The sequence below is a fragment of the Gymnoscopelus microlampas genome, assembly GCF_963454915.1.
Source record: "Gymnoscopelus microlampas genome assembly, chromosome: 11".
Classification (NCBI taxonomy): Eukaryota; Metazoa; Chordata; class Actinopteri; order Myctophiformes; family Myctophidae; genus Gymnoscopelus; species Gymnoscopelus microlampas.
The window spans coordinates 46,753,854-46,777,873 of NC_139948.1; the positions used below are offsets into that span (position 1 = coordinate 46,753,854).

General features: G+C 41.0%; 1 protein-coding gene across 4 annotated transcripts in view; it reads left to right on the forward strand.

The window, feature by feature from the left end:
* lmtk2 (lemur tyrosine kinase 2) overlaps window positions 1-24,020 on the forward strand; it is an 88,942-nt gene that overhangs the window by 41,973 nt on the left and 22,949 nt on the right. For all 4 annotated transcript variants that reach the window (XM_084073057.1, XM_084073058.1, XM_084073060.1 and 1 more), the window contains exon 7: window positions 21,841-21,971. In XM_084073057.1, the coding sequence (XP_083929183.1) occupies window positions 21,841-21,971 (131 nt within the window). The remainder of the gene's footprint in view (window positions 1-21,840; window positions 21,972-24,020) is intronic.

Here is a 24,020-nt window from a genome sequence, read left to right on the forward strand (position 1 = left end):
CCACCCAACCCAGACCCCCGTCCCGTCCCCCTCCCTCCTCCTCCTCCTCCGGTGTCATCCGCACCAGTTGCTGTGTTTGTGCATTTTTATGGAGCGCATGCCATCGCCTCCTCCTCTCTCTTTTTAAGATCCGTCAAACTCAACATCCTGCTGCTTGTTATAAACGTGAAATGACGAGGGAACGACCTGAATGTCTCGTCTGATTTAACGACTAAACCAAACCAATAATATTGGCTCATTAATCCATTTAATCCGGGAACGCATCTGTGTCATTTTAAGATTTCTTTGGCTATTCAGAAAACTTTTTTTTTTTTTTTAAGAATCGTGAAAAATGTGTGCAAATCTTTGAATATATATGTTTTAAAGCGAACATTTGTAACTCAAATCTTTGCTTCTGGGGATTCTACAAATGTCTTCTAAATCCTAATGGGTTAAAAACTAAAAACTAAATAAACATTTGTTGCTTTAATATCAATGTTTCTCAAACTTTTTTTGATGTCAAGGACCACCCAAAATGATATGTATTTGTCCTTGGACCCCCCCCCCCCATCTCAAAATATGTTGTTCCTGGGATCCCCAGAAGCAAAGATTTTAGTTAAAAATGTATATATATTTTAATATATATATATATATATATATATATATATATATATATATATATATATATATATATATATATATATATATATATATATATATATATATATATATATATATTCAAAGACTTGCACACATGTTCACGATTCTCCCAAAACATAGCAGATGCCAAAAAAAAAATTAATGTCAAAGAAATCTAAAACGAATGATGAAGATGCTTTCCCGCTCTTTATGGGTTAAGAGGCGTGACACGTGAGGTTGCTCACGGATGCAAGCGGTCTAAAAAAAGACCCCCGCCGAGTCGCAGACTCAGGGTGCCAAGACAGGTTTTTTTTTTGCCTTCCTTAATCTTGTCCGCTCTCTCTCTCTCTCTCTCTCGTTGGCTGGCCGCACGACAAGAAGGATCCCTGACAGACGTGTTCCCTCGTCAGCTTTGACTAAACGAATACGTGTTTATAATACTTAAATGACGTCTTTTTGTGAATGATACATTTAGATATCCTGAGCTGTAAGAGTGTGGGCTGAGACCAGCAAAAGTGAACCTCATGTCTCTTGTTGTTGGCGTGTTAAGAACATATCGTCTCTGTCGTCGTGTGAAAACCTCATATGTCCAACAACGTACTACTCTTTTCAGGATTCAAATTAAAAAGCGGCAAAAGTAGCAGATCAACAAGCTCCAAACGCCTACTTTTTGATACTTTGTCCCATTTCCTGAAGAGCATTGGTTTTGGACATACAAGGCAGCAGTAAATCTGGGGAGAGGAGGGAGCCCGACGCAGACTCCTCCTCATCTTCCTACTGTGCACGGCACGCACACGCGCACACACACACACACGCGCGCGCACGCACGCACGCACGCACGCACGCGCGCACACACACACACACACACACACACACACACACACACACACACAGAGCTTGGCAGCAATATATTGTCACTGTCGGGTGGAAACCTCAAAATGTCCAAAACTGTTACTTTTCCAACCTAAATTAGGTTTTCTGAAAAACATCAATTTTTATTTAAAATGCAAGACAAAAATGCATGTTTCTATATAGCAGTGTTAATTTTGACAGCAAATTCTGATTTAGAATTTGACTAAATCAAATTCTGATTTAGTCTTAGTCTTTTGAATAACACAACATTTAGTTTGAGTCCCATTTTAGTCATCTGAAATGGTTTAGTCTTAGTCTAATTATTGGCTCAGGAAAGCGTAAAAAACAAAAAAAACTCCTTGAATTCAAGGCTTTGTGCTGTGTGTAATTGATAGAAAACAAGTAATTTTTTGGGGTGAACTATTCCTTTTAATTTAAGAAAAAACACACAAAAGGTTAGGGTATGAAGATAAGAGGTTTCCTGCCCAGACACCTGACGATATTGTCACCCGGTCAGTACAGTATAGTTTGTGGTGGAATGACGGCAAGCTTGTCATACAGAGCTCTGTGGTTTTGAGTTATAACTAACAAGTTAATAAAACCTGCATTATAAACTATTCAAATATCGCTCTCATAAATGTACATGCCAAGTAAGAGTAAATTATCCTTCTAACCCAGAGGTCTTCAACGTTTTCAGCCCAAGGACCCCCTGGCTGAGAGGGAGATGAAGCAGGGAGTCAGGGACCCCCTAGCTGAGAGAGCGATGAAGCAGGGACCTCCATATTGTATAAAATTGTTTCAGATTCAACTTTTTTTGTTTAGGTGGTCTGCTCTTTTTTTCCCTCTACACCTATAATTCTTTGCCAAAAATAGCTGATCTACAAGCTCACAACGCGTTGTGAGCTCAGAAAAGGGATGCTAGGGTTCAAGTGGATAAGGTAAAAAAAACTCTGAGGACCCCCTAGCGAACATTTTGTCGGAGGGAAAAAAAAGCAGATCTACAAGCTCACTGTGGCAAAGAAATGTGGTGTAGAGGGGGGAAAAAGGAGGGGGACCTGGTATCGAGCCGTGGGGGACTCCAGTCAATGAAATATATAGAGTAAAGACTGTTTGAGTTCACACATGGACATTACCTCCTACATTACGCTCACAAGTGTATCGTTACCCTCTCGGCTATTACTGTACGGAGAACTATTAAGGCCTTTGCACACAGGGTGCGATTAGTCAATCAGTTTTTACCGCATGCGAAAAAACGCACGAATCGAACTGGGTTCGATTGAAAAAAAAAAATCATCGCATCGCCGCACGGGGTGTGCATGAGGTCATTGAGAACCATGTGTTTATTTAAAAAATGTTATTGTCCGTTTTTTCTGTGCGGAAAATCGCACCCCTGTCTGCAAGGGCATTTAGTCGACTAAGACTTGACTAAGACTAAACCAGTTCAGATGACTAAAATTGGACTAAAACTAAACGGTGTGTTATTCAAAAGACTAAGACTAAGACTAAATCAGAATTTCATTTAGTCAAATTCTAAATCAGACTTTGTTGTCAAAATTAACACTGCTATAGAAAAATTGACATTTTTCAGAAAATCTAGGTTAGGTTAGAAAAGTAACAGTTTTGGACATACGAGGTTTCCACCCAACAGTGGCAATATAATGCTGTGTGTGTGTGTGTGTGTGTGTGTGTGTGCGTGTGCGTGTGCACAGTAGGAAGATGAGGAGGAGTCTGCGTCGGGCTCCTCTCACCAGATTTACTCCTGCCTTGTATGTCCAAAACCATTGCTCTTCAGGAAATGGGACAAAGTAGCAAAAAATAGCTGATCTACAAGCTGACAACGTATCACATTGCAATGTGTTGTGAGCTTGTAAATCTCTTGTACAACGTACAAGTATAGGGCAATGACCTCTCTGATGACCAGGACTATATATAGACGAAAAATTGTGAAAATGTGTGCAAATCTTTGAATATATATATATTCCTTTAAAACAAACATTAACTCAAATCCTTGCTTCTGGGGGGGTCCCTGGAACAACATATTTTGAGATGGGGGTCCGCGGCCAAATTCATATAATTTTGGGGGTCCTTGACATGAAAAAGTTTGAAAACCACTGATATATAAACATACGTTTTTTCAGAAAACCGTTAGGATTTAGAAGAAGATTTTGCAGAATCGGAACCTCAGGCCTCAATGGGTTAAATGTGTCTGTACACCTCTGTATACTGCCCGCCTGTGGTGTCGCTACAAGCAAGGCAGCATCAGACGACTCACAGTGGCTTATTATAATGACTGGATGTATGAGGCTGCTGCTGAGAGCTCCAACAAGCTCCAGTGCTGCAAGCCAGATGTTTGTTAGTGTCGGGGTACCTACCCACCTGCTCTGTTGTGCTACGCAATCTTAACCCATTAAGACCTGGAACTGTGTCATTTTTAGATTTGAGCTAAAAAGCATTATTTTTTTTATTACACTTTGGGCTATTCAAAAATAGCAGATATACAAGCTCATAGCGCGGCACCGAGTGCCGCGCTACGAGCTTGTAGATCTGCTATTTTTGAAAATTCGTGAAAATGTGTGCAAATCTTTGAATATATATATTTTTAAAGCAAACATTTTTAACTCAAATCTTTGCTTCTGGGCGTCCCTGGAACAAAATATTTTGATGGGGGTCCGCGGCCAAATTCATATAATTTTGGGGGTCCTTGACATGAAAAAGATTGAGCACCACTGATATAGAAACATACGTTTTTCAGAAAACTGTTGAAATTTAGGAGACATGTAGAATCGACTTCAGGTCTCAATGGTTTAAGATTATAGATTTATGTGTAGGGCATCTGAGTCAGTAAATGACATCATTGCTGTCATAACTAACCCTATGCGTAGTTCTGTCAGGTTCTCCTCTAGACCAGGGGTCTTCAACGTTTTCAGCCCAAGGACCCCCTAGCTGAGACAGAGATGAAGCAGGGACCCCCTACTCTATATTGTGTAGGCCTACCATTGTGTTTCAGATTAAACTCTTTTTTTTTTTACTGTTCTTTTTTCCCTCAACACCTATACACCTCTTTGCCAACAAGACCAGGAGACCTGGTTCTGCCAGACCCAGAATAACCGAGGTCCCTTTTATGCCCATGTATGGACGAAAGAGGGACAAAGCCTCATGTAGGCCGACCCTCTGGGTCTGGCAAAAATAGCCGATCTACAAGCTCACAAGCTTGTAGATCTGCTATTTTTGGCTAAAAGGGATGCTATGGGTCAAGTGGTTAAGGTAAAAAAAAAATCACACCCAGTGTGAAGTGAGCGGTGTTATTTAGAAACAACAGTGGTCATCACAGTGATGGAAGCTCACTCTGGGGACCCCCTAGGGGTCCCGGACCCCCTGTTGAAGACCACTGCTCTAGACTGTGGAACCATTGGCGCACTTGTCTGTATGTTTGAACCTGAACACGGTGGAAGTCTTTTTATTGTATTTCTTTTTCTGTTATTTTTATTGTATTGTGTTGAATTGAATTACGAAAAACATAAGAAAAATGGAGATAGAGTTTTTTTTGCCTGGCAGCTCATATATATGGTGTAAAGGACAGTTGAGCTGTTGAGCAACTTAAAATGTTTTCATCCATCTTGGAAAGTGTTGTCGGTATATTGATTGAGTCTTTTAGTTATTAACTTAAAGCATTGCCGCTTTTAGAACATAGGAGTGACCGTTGATGTTCTCCATGCACTGTTTTATAGAGAGATTAATGGAGATTCATTAGTTTTCCCACAAACGTTGTCACTTCACGCTGGGGCTGGCAATGAGGATGAACCGTGAAGAACTGCAGGACATGCCAACACCTTGCCTTCTCACTTAGCCACCCTGATGATGGGCAAAGTCATGGCTTAGCAATGGTCCCACTGAGGTGGGAGCGCGTCATGCCCATCCCACCCCGGCGGGCTCATGGTTATAGCACTGAGCGTGTCGTGCCACCCTCCGATGTGGGCATGATCACATTAGCATGGTCCCACTGAGGAGCGCGTGGTGCCCATCCAACCCCTGATGGGGCAGGGCTATAGCATCATGCCATCTCACACTCATAGGAAGGGCTTAGCATGGTCTCATTGTTGTGATCATGGTGTCATCATCCCACCCTGACGGGCATGGTTAACCCATTAAGACCGGCAATACATCTCTTTGGCTATTCAAAAAAATATCAGATCTACAAGCTCATAGCGCGGCACCGAGTGCAGCGCTATGAGCTTGTAGATCTGATATTTTTTGGGGGGAAATCGTGAAAATGTTTGCAAATCTTTCAATATATGTTTTTAAAGTGAACATTTGTAACTCAAATCTTTGCTTCTGGGGGATTCTACAAATGCCGTCTAAATCCTAACAGGTTTTTTTGAAAAAACTTCTGTTGCTTTAATCAGTGGTTCTCAATCTTTTTCATGTCAAGGACCCCCAAAATGATATGTATTTGGCCGTCGACCCCATCTCAAAATATGTTATTATATTTATATATTTTGTTCCAGGGACCCCCCCAAGAAGCAGAGATTTGAGTTACAAAAAAGCTCAGTGTCACTCTATGAACTTGTATATCCGCTATTTTTGAATAGCCAAAGAATTCTTAAAATGATGCTTTCCCGGTCTTAATGGATTAAGCACTGAGTGCATCACACCCAGACGTGTCATGGTTAGCATGGTCCCACTGAGGAGCACATGGTGCCATGCCGCCCTGATGGGCAGGTATAGATAGCGTCATGCCATCTTCACTCTGATGGGCAGGGCTAGCATAAGTCCCACTGAGTGCATCATCATGCCAATGCTGCCCTGATGGGAAGTCTTAAAGTCATTACTCACCGGCGATTATGCGAATATACGCAAAATTCGGACTCGGCCCGAATAAATAAAAGACGCATTTTTTTCGCTCCGAAACTGCTGTGGAAGCTTGCATTGACTTTATAATTTCTTTATTATTCGCATGAAAAAAAATCGCCCCCGGTGTGTAAGGACTTTTAGTATCATGCATCGCACCCTGATTAGCAGGGTTAGCATGGCGTCACTAAGCGCGTCGTGCATGGAGTTATAACATATCTAGAGAATGGGACGGCCCGCCCCCCCCAGAAGCATCCGGAAGTACCCTCTCCTTCCGCATTTGAGCACCACATTTTGGTGCCCAAATGCGTAAGACTTTAGCACCGGAGCAGAGCGCACTAGGTTTTCAAACGGTAGAATCATGCGCAGTAGCGCGTTTTTTTTTAAAATGCGGAAGTCCCAGCTTTGACCACCAGGCGATGGCAGCTTCACTGTTCTACCGCGGTTCTGGGAGCTTGGCGTTGTTGTGCCATCCGTGGTTAGCATGGATCCCACTGAGCGCATTGTGTAAACCCAATCTTCCTGCGCTAATTGTCGAGTTGGTTGAGATGAGTCGCAAGTGAAGAGTTTCGTTTTGTTTTTTACTAGTTGTGATGGTCACGACTGTAAGAAGACAGAGTAAGGAGAGGGAGAGCGTACGTACCCTAGTGGCGTACGCCGGTACTGCCGCTACATCCGCACGAAAGAAACCAACCAATCCGCATGGCCTTTAAATGCTAAAAGGCCACGTCAATCATCCTATAGCTGTCCCACAACACCTCTCTCCACACACACACACACACACACACACACACACACGCACACGCACACGCACACACACAAGGAAACGTGACACCACCGGGGCCCTTGGTGATTGGCTTTTTGGGGATTCACCCTCTCTATGTCTCCCAACATATAGGCGACATCCAGCTCAAGAAACCGAGACAGGGTGATTGATGGTTGTTTTTCCGTCCTGCATCACCCCCCGTGCCCAGGCAGGAACCCTGAGTCGTTGCATTTTTTTTTAGACACCCAAAATATATACAGCCAGCAACAACTGGAGCGGGGGGGGGGTCGGGGGGAGGGGGCTCTCTCTCTCCTCCTGGTCGTGCAGAATGCACAGGCCTCCTCCACACCCCACGGTGTGAGTGACAACAACCTCCTTAAGATTTGCCACGGTGCGCTGAAGCTCGGCCGCCGCCGTCGGCCCCGTAGCAGCGCCACGATGGCCGCCCGCGTATGACATCATCACCGTTTGGTATTTATTAACCCATTAAGACCTGAGGCGATTCCTAAAACATGTCTAAATCTCAACAGTTTTTTGAAAAAAAATCTGGAAAATATTTTTTCAAGATTTTTCAAAAATAGCAGATCTACAAGCTCGTAGCGCGGCACTCGGTGCCGCGCTATGAGCTTGTAGATCTGCTATTTTTGAATAGCCCAAATAAATCTTAAAATGAGACGCAGATGCGTCCCCGGTCTTAATGGGTTAAATGATGCCTTAGTGACCACGCACATGTAGCCTGTGGGTAACGTTGTTCTTTCCTGATATTTGTCCTCATTTTGTTTGACTTGCGGTAGGCTGATTAGTGCACTGTGTGTGTGTGTGTGTGTGTGTGCGTGTGCGTGTGCGTGTGCGTGTGTGCATGAGGATGATGGCTCCAACATGAAATTAAATGTGACAAGGACATTATGATAAGGTACATCAGTCGTTCTAAAACCTTTTTTAACGCATTAAGACCTGGAACGCATCTGTGTTACTTTAGATTTCTTTGGCTATTCAAAAATAGCAGATATACAAGCTCATAGCGTGGCACCGAGTGCCGCGCTATGAGCTTGTAGATCTGCAATTTTGGAAAAATTGTGAAACTTTTTTTTTTTTTTTATTCCGAAAAACTGTTAGGATTTAAAAAATGTTTAGAAGCGGCCTCAGGTCTTAAAGGGTTAATTCCGAAGGACCTCCAGTTTGATACGCATCAATCCAATCCAGTCCACTTTATTTATAGAGCACAGTTAAAACGACAGCGTTGAACCAAAGTGCTGTACGCTCTGTAAACGGATATAACATACTAAACAATGAACGATAAACATTGCCTAAAGGAAACGGCAACTCTTCGGTCTGAATCATGGAAACGCCAAGGAGTACAAGTGAGTTTTCAAAACGTGATTTAAACACAGGCAGGGTTTGAGACGCTCTTAAAGGGATAGTTCACCCCCGAAATGACTTTTTTTCTATCGATTAGTCACCCCACTTGAATTCATGGATATTTTTGGGGTTTTTGTCGCATTCCTGTAAGCCAATAATTTGATGACCGGCAGCGGTTCACGTAGGAGACACAAAGAGTCTCCTTTGTGTCTCCTACCGGAACCGTTGCCTATACCGGTCCGCTGGTCATCAAATTATTGGCTTATAGGAATGCGACAAAAACACACACACACACACACACACACACACACACACACACACACACACACACACACACACACACACACACACACTATTATTATTATTTTATCTCTGACACCCCAGCCTACACTCTCATATCGTCGGTGTATATTTAACTCTGACGGTGTACAAATATAACCAAATGGAGCGGACCCCCTGGTGGTCCCGGAGCAGCAGTGTGTGAGCAGTTGTTACTTTTAGGGGGGAGGACAAAGGGAGGGTGGGCACGGGGTCATCATGTCAAAGCTGACCTCATGAACAACAGGCTTTCTATGTTTTTGTTTACTTTACACCCTGACCCCGTGTGGTTAGAAAGCAAAGTCACTCATCCTGATTATATATGTGTGTCAGTTCAGTTTCTTGTTAAATTAAATACATATCGTGTATAAAGGCAACCCCCATCTCAAAATGTTTTGTTCCAGGGACCCCCAGAAGGAAAGATTTGAGTTACAAATGTTCGCTTTAAAACATATATATATTCAAAGATTTGCACAAATTTCAAGATTTTTCAAAAATAGTGGATCTACAAGAGTGCCGCGCTATGAGCTTGTAGATCTGAATAGCCCGAAGTATAAAAAGCCCCCCCCCCCTCCCCCCCCACGGGATGGCCACAGCTGAATGAATGGTTAGAGAAGCCCGCATGGGAAGCCAAAAGGTCGCAGGTTCGATTCCAGGCCTCAGCAATGTGTCCCTGAGCAAGACACTTAACCCTAACTGCCCCCCCCCCCCTCTTCCTAGTAGTTTTATATATGGGTAAATGCAGAGGACAAATTTCACGTATGTTGCCGTCAGTGGTGGAAGAAGTACTCAGATATTTTACCTTTAAGTAAAGGTAGTAGCAATACCACAATATAAAAATACTCTGTTATAAGTAAAAGGCTCACAACGCTTCGCAATGCGACACGTTGTGAGCTTGTAGATCTGCTTTTTTCAAATAGCCTAAATAGGTATAAAATAGGGCTAAAGTGGCTTAGTCATTTTTATAATTTAGTAATTTATATCTGCAAAGTAACTAGTAACTTAAAGTTTTCAAATAATTGTAGTGGAGTAAAAGTACAATATTTGCCTCTTGAGATGTAGTGGAGTAGAAGTAAAAGTATAGCAAATTGGAAATACTCCAGTAAAGTAAAAAGTAACTCAAAATTGTACTTAAGCACTGTACTTACTGTAAGTACATGTACTTAGTTACTTACCACCACTGGTTGCCATGTTATTTTACGGCAATGCCCTATTTCTCACCTTAAATGTCTTCAAAAACGTTCTTTAGTGTACTGTAACTGTTTGGCTGTAAAAAAAAGACATTGTGTGTTTGTGTACATGGCTGCCTTGTTGATTGCGGCAACAACCGATTGATTGATTTATTGATTTGAGTCATTTAATTCAGGTGTGCCGTCACCGTCGGCCCCCGTAACTTATTGATAGCAGCGGTCATTATGTAAGGGATAATTATTTGTCGCTGCGCTTGGTAGTTGTTGAGAAATAACACCCGACAGACAGGATGATTAAACACAGAGGCAAAGCTGAGGTTCTTAATCATCCTGAAGGGGGCTTATTTCTAAACAACTACCGGTGCAATCGACAATTATCCCGCTTATTACACGGCTACTTAATAAATGAATTAATAAATTGAACCCAAAAGTAACAACTAAAACAAAGTATTTCCTTGCGCAAGGTAATGAAAGTATGAAAGTATGAAAGTGGACCGCCGTGGAAAACAAGGAAGTGTCGATCAAATAGAATCGATTTTAAATAGCAGTCCGCTGAATTCGGCGATTGACCAATCAGAATCAAGCATTCAACCAAAGCCGTGTTAACCCATTAAGACCTGGAACTGTGTCATTTTTAGATTTGAGCTAAAAGGCATTATTTTACACTTTGGGCTATTCAAAAATAGCAGATATGCAAGCTCATAGCGCGGCACCGAGTGCCGCGCTACGAGCTTGTAGATCTGCTATTTTTGAAAAATCGTGAAAATGTGTGCAAATCTTTGAATATATATATTTTTAAAGCGAAAATTCTTAACTCAAATCTTTGCTTCTGGCGGTCCCTGGAACAAAATATTTTGATGGGGGTCCGCGGCCAAATACATATCATTTTGGGGGTCCTTGACATGAAAAAGATTGAGCCCCACTGACATAGAAACATAGGTTTTTTCAGAATACTGTTGAGATTTAGGAGACATGTAGAATCGGCTTCAGGTCTCAATGGGTTAATAACGGCAACAATAAAGGCTCTTAATTTTGTAGTCAAGACGGCGAGTCAAGAAGGTGAGTTATTGATTGACACGTTGTCGTCCATAACTTGTGAACTATTCATGGTAGACGGGTGAGATTGATGGCGTTGGAAAGGTCGTCTCAAACCACTTCACTTCCCCGCATTGGGTTTTCCTAGAAATAGATAATGATACAAATTGATGTTGAAGTTTGACATTTTGTCGCTCAATTATGCATCAACCCCTTGCTAACCCTTGTTTCTGTAATACAGTACAACTGTTTAATGGGGTTCTAGTGTTATTATTACCAACTCTCCACTTGGAATACCAACTCCCTACTTTGTACCGTTGCTGTCAGCAGTGTTGATTTTGACAGCAACTTTTAGTGTAGTTTTAGTCATAGTCTTTAGAATAAGATTCCATTTAGTTTTAGTCATATTTTAGTCATCTGAAATGTTCTAGTTTTTGTCTAGTTTTAGTCGACTAAATATAGGATTATAGTCGACTAAATCTGCAGTTGATTAAGTCGACTAAAATGTATTCTGGCGGTGCCTTGATGGCGTCGTAATGGCTGATTTTACACTTGATTGCATGCTGAAAATAGCTGATCTATAAGCTCGTTTTGAGCTTGTAGATCTGCTATTTTCAGAGCGCAACCAAACATAGAATGACGTGTCTTTTAGTTTTAGTTTTTTTATTTTGTTTTGTAGTCAACGAAAAATTTCCGTCATAGTTTTAGTCGACGAAATCAACACTGGCTGTCGGGCAGAAACCTTGTATGCTGTACCCCCCCCCCCAAAAAAAAACCTGTGTTCCAATGTAGATATTATTTAGTCACAAGCCCTTGTGGGGCTTGGTAGCTGAGTGGATTAAGAGGGCGCCTGGGAAGCAGAAGGTCCCTGGTTTGCGTCCCGGCCCGGCCCCTGGTCTAGGTGTCGAAGACGACATGTCTCTGACCCCCCCCCCCCCCCCCCCCCCTCATAGCGCCCCCACTGCTCCTGATACTTAGCATGGGTTGAATGCAGAGATCACATTTCACTGTATGTGCAAATATACAGTGACCAATACTGTACATTATTATTATTAGTAGTAGTACGCTTGAAAAGTCACTTTTAAACTATTTAAAAAAATAGCAGCACGTTGCATGGAGACGCGTTGTGAGCTCTTAGATTATTAGCTATTTTTGCTGCTGTTGCATGACGCTCTTGTATTGTGAAGTAGGGCATTAAAGGGATAATTTACTTTTTTCCTATCAATTAGTCACCCCATGGAGACTTGAATTCATGTTTTTGTTGCATTCCTAAGCCAATAATGTGATTGATGACCGGCAGCAACTAAGAGTCTCCTTTGTGTCTCCTAACCGGGAACACGCTGCCTACCGATCCGCTGGTCATCAAATTATTGTCTTAGGAATGCGAGAAAAAAAATATCCATGAATTCAAGTCTCTACTACTAATCGATAGAAAGAAAGTTTATTTGGGTGAACTATCCCTTTAATTTACATTAAAAAAGTTCTGCCCGTCAGCGAGGATACGTTGACGCCATGTGATCCATGGCAACTATTTTAACAAGGTTGTTTTTTGTTTGGTGTTAATTGTTATGGCCTTTTCGCTGATTATGTGTGTTTGGTTGACAACGGCGGACCCCCCCCTCCCTCTCCTCTCCCCTGCCCTGCCCTCCCTCCCTCCCTCCCCAGGACCTCCTCCTAGACTCAAAGGCCAGCTGTTGCGCAGTCTTCAACAAATCAAGATGGGGCCCCGGCCGAGCCGGGCCGCGTATCGCTTACCATACGTTTAATATAGCTCTTCTGTGAAGGAGCAGCTCTTTTCTCAGAGCTCGCAGGGCGTTGCGCGACCGCCTCAAGGGTTTCGTTTGTCGCTTACTTAACCCTTTAAGGCCTGAAGAAGCCAGAGTCATTTTAAGATTTTAGCTAAAAAAGCATTATTTTACACTTTGTGCTATTCAAAAAATAGCAGATCTACAAGCTCATAGCGCGGCACCGAGTGCTACGCTATGAGCTTGTATATCTGCTATTTTTGAAAAATCGAGAAAATGTGTGCAAATCTTTGAATATATATTATTGTAAAGCGAACATTTGTAACTCAAATCTTTGCTTCTGGGGGGGTCCCTGGAACTAAATATTTTGAGATGGGGGTCCCTGGCCAAATACATATACATTTTGGGGTCCTTGACATGAAAAGGTTTGAGAACCACTAACATAGTAACATATGTTTTTTCAAAAAACTGTTTTTAGAAGACATTCTAAAAACAGACATTTTGTAGAATCGGCCTCAGGTTTTAAAGGGTTAACAAGTACAAGCAGTGGCTACGTCTTGGTGGGACCTGATCCGCAAGAACTGTGATGAAATAACACAATAAGGAGATGATGGTATATAGCAATTGAAAGTAAGATTAAAAAGATGATGATAATACTATGATAATGAAGGTATGGATGCGGTAGAAATAAAGGCTAGGGTCTTGCCCTAATGTCTTGCTGCATTTTTTTTGACACTGCTGCCAAAAGATTGCAACTGTCAGTAGTTCTCAAACTTTTTGGTGCCAAGGAAATCCCCAAAAGGATGTTTGGCCGCACGGACCCCCATCTGAAAATGTTTTGTGCCACGGACCCTCCAGAAGAGAAGATTTGCATAAAAAATAAATGCTAAATTATTTAAAAAACACTTTCAAGATTTTTTTCAAAAACGTTTCAATGTTCAATGCGCTGTGAGCTTGTATATCTGCTATTTTTGAGAGCCACTGTTCTAAATCCTGAGAGTTTTCTGAAAAAACGTATTTTGCTATTATCTATAGCTTAAATCTAAAATGACACAGATGCTTTACCGGTTTTAATGGGTTGGCCCATTAAGACCTGAGCCGATTCTAAAAACGTTTTCTAAATCTTTTTTTTTTTTTGGAAAAGAACATAAAGAAATAATTATCTCAACATATTTAGTTCCAGGGACCCCCCAGAAGCAAAGATTTGAGTTACAAATGTTCGCTTTAAAAATATATATATTCAAAGATTTTCACACATTTTCATGATTTTTCAAAAATAGCAGATCTACAAGCTCATAGAGCTATGAGCTTGTAGATCTGCTATTTTTGAATAGCCAAAGAAATAAAAAAATTACACGGATGCTTTCCCATTCTTAATGGGTTGTTGTATCTGTGCTTTACGGGCTGTTTGAGACGAGAGCGAGCTTTAGAAACGAGAGCCATCGTCACCGTGGCACTTTCACTGACTGCTCTGAGACGCTTGTACTGACGCTTCTCCACACACACACACACACACACACACACACGCACACGCGCACACACACACACACACACACAGACTTAACTGGCTCACTAAGGTTGAGTCAGGTGGCATGGTGGCACTTTTACCAAAAGTCAGTCGTATATTATTATATGACCCTGCAGAGTGACTTGTTAGTGTGTGTGTGTGTGTGTGTGTGTGTGTGTGTGTGTGTGTGTGTGTGTGTGTTGTCACTAGGGCATTCCTCTCTAGGCAGTGGTGGAAAGTAACTAAGTACATGTACTCAAGTACTGTACTTGAGCAAAATATTGAGTATTACAATCCTTCTTTAATTTGACTTCTACTCCACTACGCCTCAGAGGCAAATATTGTACTTTTACTCCACTGCAATTATTTGAACACTTTAGTTACTTTGTGGATTTTGATTATTATTTCAAAACATACATTAACCACTTCAGCCCTATATACATTTTGGCCCTTTGAAAATGATATTTTCCAAAAAAAGAATTACATTTGAATGTGAAATGGGACATTCTGCACAATGACTACTTTCTACTTTTGGTACTTTTAAGTACATTTTGATACCAATACTTTTGTACTTTCACTCGCATTACATTTAGAATCCCGGACTTTTACTTGTAACAGAGTATTTATTAATACTTTTATTTAAGTAAAAAACAAATGTGAGTACGTTTTTCCACCAGTGCCTCTAGGGAGGAAGTCTCCTCTCTCTCTTGGCTGCACCGGGGGGGGGGGGGGGGGGGGTCCCAGGGGAGTGGGTCTCCTCTGAAGCATCAGGCACCTTGATGAACAACACCGTCCCAGCCGTGTACCTGGTGGGCCTCCCTCCCTCTCAGCTCCTGGGGGAATAATTAGAATGCTTAGAGGAGCCAATGGAAAGGGATAAATTTGCACATGAAGGTGTCCTTGTCTGTATGGTGGAAGTAATATCCACGTGGCAAGTCATTCAAGAACCCTTACCTAACCCATTGAGACCTGAAGCCGCTTCTACATGTCTCCTAAATCCCAACAGTTTTCTGAAAAACATATGTTTCTATATCAGTGGTGCTCAATCTTTTTCATGTCAAGGACCCCCAAAATTATATGTATTCGACCGCGGACCCCCATCAAAATATTTTGTTCCAGGGACCCCCCAGAAGCAAAGATTTGAGTTAAAAATGTTCGCTTTAAAAATATATATATTTCAAAGATTTGCACACATTTTCACGATTTTTCAAAAATAGCAGATCTACAAGCTCATAGCGCGGCACTCGGTGCCGCGCTATGAGCTTGTAGATCTGCTATTTTTGAATAGCCCAAAGTGCAAAATAATGCTTTTTTAGCTCAAATCTAAAAATGACACAGTTCTAGGTCTTAGTGGGCTAAGGTAGTTTTCACACTGTCGTGCAGACAGGACTCATGCACATCATCATCATGGCTCTTTAACAATGTAGGCGTTCAGCCGACGCTGTTGTCCAGAGACACTTTTTAGCAGTGGTGGAAAAAGTACTCAAATGTTTTACTAAATCCATTAAGGCCCGAGTCTGATTCTTCAAATGTTTTCTACATCCTAACAGTTTTTTGAAAAAAAATATAAAAAATATTTTTTCACAATTTTTCAAAAATAAAAAACTATTTTTGCCAAAGAAATATAAAGTGACACAGATGCGTTCCAGGTCTTAATGGGTTAAGTAAAAGTATCGATACTGCAATGTAGAAGTACTCTACTGCTACAAGTAAAAGTCCGGAAATTAAAAATGTACTTGATTAAAACTACAAAGGTATTGGTATCAAAATGTACTTAAAGCACCAAAAGTAAAAGTGCAAAAATGTTTGAAAATAGCAGATCTAGAAGCTCACAACGCGACGCAATTGAACTAGTAACTAAAGTCTTTGAATAATTGTAGTGGAGTACAATATTTGCCTCTGAGATGTAGTGGAGTAGAAGTAAAAAAAATATAGACAACTGGGAAATACTCCAGGAAAGTAAAAGCACCTCAAAATTGTACTTGAGTACAGTACTTGAGTAAATGTACTCAGTTACTTTACACCACTGCTTGTGAGTGTGAGATCTGAATAAGCAGAATAAACTTGAGCTCTTAGTCAATAAACAACACTGTAAATAGTCACATACGTAGTAGGGTGCAGAGAGGGAACCCATTAGAGACCTGAGGCACGATTCTACAAATGCCTTCTAAATCAGTAGAAATCACTAGTCGAGGACCCCCCAGAATGAGATGTATTTGGCCGCGGACACCCCCCATCTGAAAATGTGTTGTGCCAGGGACCCCCAGAAGAGTAGACTTGTGTTAAAATATATATATATATATATATATATATATTTATATATATTCAAAGATTCAAACACTTTCAAGATTTTTTCCAAAATGTTTCAAAAATAGCAGATGTACAAGCTGCTATTTTTAAACATAATATTATGAGCTTGTATATCTGCTATTTTTGAAAAGCCGACGTATAAAATATGGATAAAGAGGGGTTACAAAAAATGATTGTGCTATAATAACACATTTTGCTGGGTGGGAACTCCCTGGCTGGAACCCACCCAAGGACCCCTGGGGGTCCCCGGACCCCTCTTTGGAACAAAACATTTTGAGATGGGGGGGTCTGCGACCAAATAGTTGGTTCAGTGGTGCTCGAGCCTTTTCCATGTCAAGAACCCCCAAAATTACATGTATTTGGCCGCGGACACCCATCTCAAAATAGTTTGTTCCAGGGACCCCCAGAAGCAAATATTGGAGCTAAAAATGTTCGCTTTAAAAAAAAAAGAAGTATATCTATTCAAAGATTTGCACAAATTTCCACGATTTAAAAAAAAAAATGGCAGATCTACAAGCTCATAGCGCGGCACTCGGTGCCACGCTATGAGCTTGTATATATGCTATTTTTTTGAATAGCCATAAAGAAATCTTACAATGACACACAGATGCTTTCCCCGGTACTTAACGGATTAAACAACATGCTGTCTAAAATGACAAATCTCTTGTCTCGTGGCCCCTGGCGCCTCAAGTGCTGCTCATAACCTTAAGCAGCTGTAAATTGGCTGTAAAATGTTTCGCCCCGGGGGGCACAAAGTGAACACATCAAAGCCTCCCGATCAAAGACCCCGTCTGCCATCATCATTTAACTCTTTAAGACCGGGAACGCATCTGTGTGTCAATTTCAAGATGTCTTTGGCTATTCAAAAATAGCAGATATACAAGCTTGTAGATCTGCTATTTTTGAAAAATCGTGAAAATTTGTGCAAATCTTTGAATATATATATTTTTTTTAAAGCAAACATCTTTAACTCAAATCTTTGCTTTTGGGGGGATTCTACAAATGTCTTCTAAATCCTAGTTTTTTAAATGATTTTTTTTTGTGCTATTATCAGTGGTTCTCAAACTTTTTCATGTCAAGGTCCCATCTCAAAATATTTCGTTCCAGGGACCCCCCGCAGAAGTTGTAACATATTTAAAAATGTGCGCTACAGGAAAAAAAAAGGTATTCAAAGATTTGCACACATTTTCACGATTTTTCAAAAAATAGCGGATCTACGAGCTTGTGTATATCTGCTATTTTTGAATAGCCCAAAGAAATCTTAACTTGACACACAGATGCGTTCCCGGTTTTAATGGCTTAACCCATTGAAACCTGGAACACATCTGTGTCACTTTAGATTTCTTTGGCTATTTTTTGAAAAATCGTGAAAATATTTTTTTCATATTTTCCGATTTTTTTTTTTAGGATTTTGATTTGTTTTAGACGCGGCCTCAGGTCTTAAAGGGTTAATGTGTCCGCTCGTGATTGATGGACAGTAACAACCAGTGTTGTCCGCAGCAAGCAGCAGCAGCACACACACACACACACACACACAGGGGAAGATTCCCAGCCTGCTCCTGGGGGTGTGAAATTCAACACAAGCTGAGGTGGTTGTTTGCAAACGCAAACTAACTACCGTTCCCCCCCCGTCCGTCCGTCCCCCCCCCCGTTCCCCATGGACCCGGGCCAGAACCCCGGGGCCGGGCCAGGCCAGGCCAAGCCAAGCCGGGCTGGGTTTGGCTGGGCTGAGCCGGCCCTGCATGAGGGGCCCCGACGTGGGCCGAATTACAGATAAACCTGTGTGTCCCTATTTCACCTCCCATCATCCAATCCCCCCCCCACCCCCCCCCCCCCGTGATGGAAAGCAGCCAAGTACATTTACTCAAGTACTTACTGTACTTTTTAAGTGCAATTTTGACATGACTCTTGTTGGTCGATGATTTATTACTTCTACTCCACGTCTCAGAGGCAAAACGTTTTTTACTCCACTACAAATGTTTTGAAAACTCAACAAGTTACTTTTGTAGATTTAAAATTGTTATTACAAAACTCCAGCAAAGAACAATTATTTAATTAGCCAATTAACTCATTCCCTGCCAAAAACGTAAAAAACGTAATTATTTCCAATTACCAATACTGCCAAGAACGTAATAAACGTAATTTAAAATTTCCCCCCCAAAAAAACTGTACTTTTATTTTTACTATGACAAATCTCTGGCAGTGGGCAAACGCAGCCAGAAATAAGTCTAGCAGTGAATGAGTTAAGCGCCTACTTCAGCTATTCGGGAAAGAAAATAGCAGATCTGCAAGGTACTGTAAGCCCACAATGTGACGCAGTGAGCTTGTAGATCTGCTGGTTTTCAAAAGATGTTTTGACATCCTTTGAAAACGGTACACACGTAACACACGTAGCGTGTTTAGATGCCAAAGCCGTACAACTTCTTTGCAACAGAGCTTTTTCTACAGCGTGGCATCATTGCTACTTTTACTTTAGTAACGTTCTTCTTCACACCACTGCAAATGAGACACACGGGTGTGGGAGTGTGTGTGTGTGTGTATGTGCACCAGTGGTGGAAAAAGTACTCACATTTCTTACTTAAGTAAAAGTATCAATACTTTATTGTAGAAGTACTCTGTTACAAGTAAAAGTCCAGAATTCAAAATTTACTTGAGTAAAAGTACAAAAGTATTGGCATCAAAATGTACTTAAAGTAATGTACAAAAGTAAAAGTACTAAAATGTTTGAAAATAGCAGATCTACAAGCTCACAACGCGTCGCAATGCGACGCGTTGTGAGCTTGTAGATCGGCTATTTTCAAATAGCCTATGTATAAAATAGGGCTAAAGTGGTTAATGTATGTTTTATAATATCATAATTTATATCTGCAAAGTAACTAGTAACTAAAGTTCTCAAATAATTGTAGTGGAGTAAAAGTACAATATTTGACTCTGAGATAGTAGTGGAGTAGAAGTAAAAGTATTGGAAATTGGAAATGCTCAAGTAAAGTACAGATACCTCAAAATTGTACTTAAGTACAGTACTTAAGTAAATGTACTTAGTTAGTTTCCACCACTGCAGGTGTGGGAGTGTGTGTGCACGGCTGTGTGTGTGTGAGTGTATGTGTGTGTACTGTATGTGTGTGTGTGTGTGTGTGTGTGTGTGTGTGTGTGTGTGTGCGCACACTTGCACACGGGGAGGGAGACACACGGTTCTATTGCGCCGGGCCCTGAGCTGGACTCTTTTTATTTATAAATCAGTGTGACACAGCAGCATACAGCTCTACTAAACAGCCTTAGCCTTATTTGGTCGTCTCTGGACCCCATCAGCATGGAAGAAGAAGTGCTGAAGAGACGAAAGATGTTGGCCCCAGTGTCTACCGCCCCCGTGTGGCGGGCTCTGCACACTGCACTGTTTACATTGACCCCACTGCTGATGATTATCTTGTCACTGACACACTAGAGAGAGTGTGTGTGTGTGTGTGTGTGTGTGTGTGTGTGTGTGTGTGTGTGTGTGTGTGTGTGTGTGTGTGTGTGTGTGTGTGTGTGTGTGTGTGTGTGTGTGTGTGTGTGTGTGTGTGTGTGTGTCTGTGTGTGTGTGTTATTCTACTTGTGAGGGCTAAATGGCCTATGACCAATGGCGTAAAGTAACTAAGTACATTTACTGAGGTCTTTTTTACTTTACTGGTGGGGTATTTCCAATTTTCAATACTTTTACTTCTACTCCATTACATCTCAGAGGCAAATATTGTACTTTAAATCCACTACAATTATGTGAAAACTTAAGTTACTAGTTACTTTGCAGACCCTTCCTCTTTGCCTGGCCTACTTGTTGTTAACTAGTTGTACGAATGCTTGTTTTATTGTTGAATTGTTTATTGGATCTTGTTTAGTCAATACAATTATTTGTTTTTAGCTCCTGCTCATTTGACTTAGCTATTTTGTCTCATCTGTTTAAGGAAATAGGTAGCTGATATATTGCACTTTTACCTTAGCGCTAGGTATGCTCTTGGTTGCTTGTTATTGCAGAAAATGCACTTATAACCTCTGGTGATTAGTAGTTTTCGTTCCCTACCTTTGTTGATTGCACTTATTGTAAGTCGCTTTGGATAAAAGCGTCTGCTAAATGACTGTAATGTAATGTAATGTAATATAAATTAATATAAATTAGTAAAACATACATTAACCACTTTAGCCCTATTTTATACATAGGCTATTTGAAAATAGACGATCTAGAAGCTCACAACACGTCGCATCGCGGCGCGTTGTGAGCTTCTAGATCTGCTATTTTCAAACATTTTTGTACTTTTACTTGTGGTACTTTTAAGCATATTTTGATGCCAATACTTTTGTACTTTAACTCAAGTAACATTTTGAACACAGGCCTTTTACTTGTAACCTTTTACTTGAGTATTTCTACACTGTGGTATTGCTACTTTCCAGTAATAGGACTTACTTAAGTAAAATATACATGTACATGTATGAGTAGTTCTTCCACCACTGCCTATGACTGTAGTAGAAGACTCTTTGAGTTAGGTTTCCAATTAGGAAAAGATTGCGGTTGAGGTTAGAGTTGGGATTATGCGTTTAGAGGTTAGGTTCAGGGGTTATAGGGGTAGGGTTGGGATTAGGCGTTTAGAGGTTAGGTTCAGGGGTTATAGGGGTAGGGTAACTAGGGTTGGAGTTATGCCTGATTTATACTCGGCTGCAAGCCGGTGTCGTGCGACCAAAACCAGCCGATCTTACAAGTTACAAGCCCAGAATGCATTGAGTTGTGAGCTTATAGATCGGCTCATTTTCGGTGCATGACACGTTGGGGTTAGGATAAAAAAAATAAAGTTCTCAGTCGCCTACGACTGATTTCAGTCATTAGAAACGGTGTTGATTTTGTCCACTAAAACTATGACGAAAAATGTTCATCGACTTCCTTTTCTCACTGACAAAAACGAAATAAAAACTAAGCTACGATGACTAAAACTAAGACTAAATATATTGACAATTTCGTCAACAAATAAAAGCTAGATTAAATTGTTAGAGATGGACTAGTGGAGAAGAGATCCAGTAGAACTAAAGACAAGTTTTATGTATGGTTGTGCTCAGGTGTTGCGCTCTGCAAATAGCAGATCTACAAGCTCACAACGCGTTGCGCTGCGACGTGTTGTGAGCTTGTAGATCGGCTATTTTCAGCGGTTTAGAATGATCAAAACACAATCATTTAAAACTTTTAAGTCATGACATTTTATTATGCTTTATTCCATGCATTTATACAATTGCCCTTATGTAAATGTCTTGTGTGTGTGTGTGTGTTTGCAGGGCGATCTCAGGAGCTACCTGACTCAGCAGGATTGGATGTTCCGTACCGCCGAGCTGCTGCAGCTGCAGAGGATGGCGTGCGAGATCGCCGCGGGCGTCACTCACCTTCACAAGCACAACTTCCTGCACAGGTATAGCAACACTTCACCTTCACAAGCACAACTTCCTGCACAGGTATAGCAACACTTCACCTTCACAAGCACAACTTCCTGCACAGGTAGCAACAACCTTTAAATTCACCCACTGTCTGTCTGCAGCAACACAGCCACACCTTCTTGGCAGCTTCACTAAAGGGTCTTAGGCTATTGATAAGCTCACAGTGTTGGACCAGCTAAGCATTTTGTGGTGCGTTTTTTAACTCATTAAGAAAAAAAATCACACCCTGTGTGAAGAGAGTGGTGCCTTTGATGAGCCCCGTATTGATATCGATGTTGTCATCAATGTTTGTTTATTGGACATACATACGGACGGACACACAGACAAAGTCAGATATAGGAGTGGTTGGCACCACTCAAAAATAGCAGATATACAAGCTCATAGCGCGGCACCGATTGCTAGATCTGCTATTTTTTTTTTTCTTGAAAATGTGTGCAAATCTTTGAATATATATTTAAAGCAAAAAAAAAGAACTCAAATCTTTGCTTCTGGGGGGTCCCTGGAACAAGGTATTTTGAGATGGGGGGTCCGCGACCAAATACATATCATTTTGGGTGGTCCTTGACATGAATTACGTTTGAGAACCACTGATTATAGCAACATAAGTTTTTTCAAAAAATGTTAAAACTTTAGAAGACATTTGTACAATATCCCCAGAAGCAAAGATTTGAGTAAAAAATGTTTGCTTTAAAAAAAAATATATATATATTTGCACACATTTTCATGATTTCCCCCCAAAAAAAGATCTACAAGCTCATAGCACGTAGCACCCAGTGCCGTGCTATGACCTTGTATATCTACTATTTTTTAATAGCCCAAAGAAATCGAAAAACATGACACCGATGCGTTCCCGGTCTTAATGGATCAAGCTAAGCTCACATGTTGGACCAGCTAAGCATTTTGCGGTGCGTTTTTAAATCCCTCCCTCCCTCGCCCTCTCCCCCTCTGTCAACCTGTCACCTGTTGGCAGCATGACGCTCAGCCTGGTCATGACCACAAAACACATTGATTGATGTCTTTATTGATGGTGAAATATATGTCGCATACATACCTCTGTTACAAACATCTGATCCTTTATTTATTATTATTTTTTATTACAGATCGTATCGACTGAGAGATGGGCCTACTTTGTTATATTAATTAACTAATAGTTTGCCAAAAATAGGATATATATCATGATTTATTGGGAGAAACCAAGCCAGTATATGTTAATTCAGACATTAAGCACCCCCACAGCCCAAATGGAATGATCCTCTATTGCATAACATATATATATATATATATACTTTTTGCATGATTCAACAGAGATTGGCAGTCGAATCAGACAGATTTGATTGATTGATTGATTGATTGATGTGCTTTATTTAGTTAGACATGAGAACAGTACATGGAAGTACAAATTCACAATACAAGGTCTACTAAACTGGAAGACTCATTAAGCACTGAGCTTGTTTAAGATGAGATCCCCATGCACACAAATCATGATGACATATAAGAGACAGACAGATATACACACTACTATACAGAATGTCATACAATCAGTTTACAGGTTACTGGTATGAAAAATAAAGAATATGTACAAGAGGAAAAAAATGTAATTGCAGTCTCCTGAAGGTGTATCTTTAGGGCAGTTTTGAAAGTGAGTAGGGTTTTACACTCCTTTGACTGCCAATCTCTCAGTCGAATCGTGCACATTTTTTTTTGTTGTTGCATGATTCGACTACAGGCAACATTTGGCCAATCAGATTTGACTATACAAATTCTTAGTTAGGGACAGGCCTAGTATGATGACATGTAGTGCGTTGCTGTTAGGTGCTGACACGCTTATAGTTCATAATGTGATAAAGTCTCTGAGTGAATGCATGGGTGAACCTGCCACTCAAGTGTGTGTGTGTGTGTGTGTGTGTGTGTGTGTGTGTGTGTGTGTGTGTGTGTGTGTGTGTGTGTGTGTGTGTGTGTGTGTGTGTGTGTGTGTGTGTGTGTGTGTGTGTGTGTGTGTGTGTGTGCGTGCGTGCGTGCGTGCG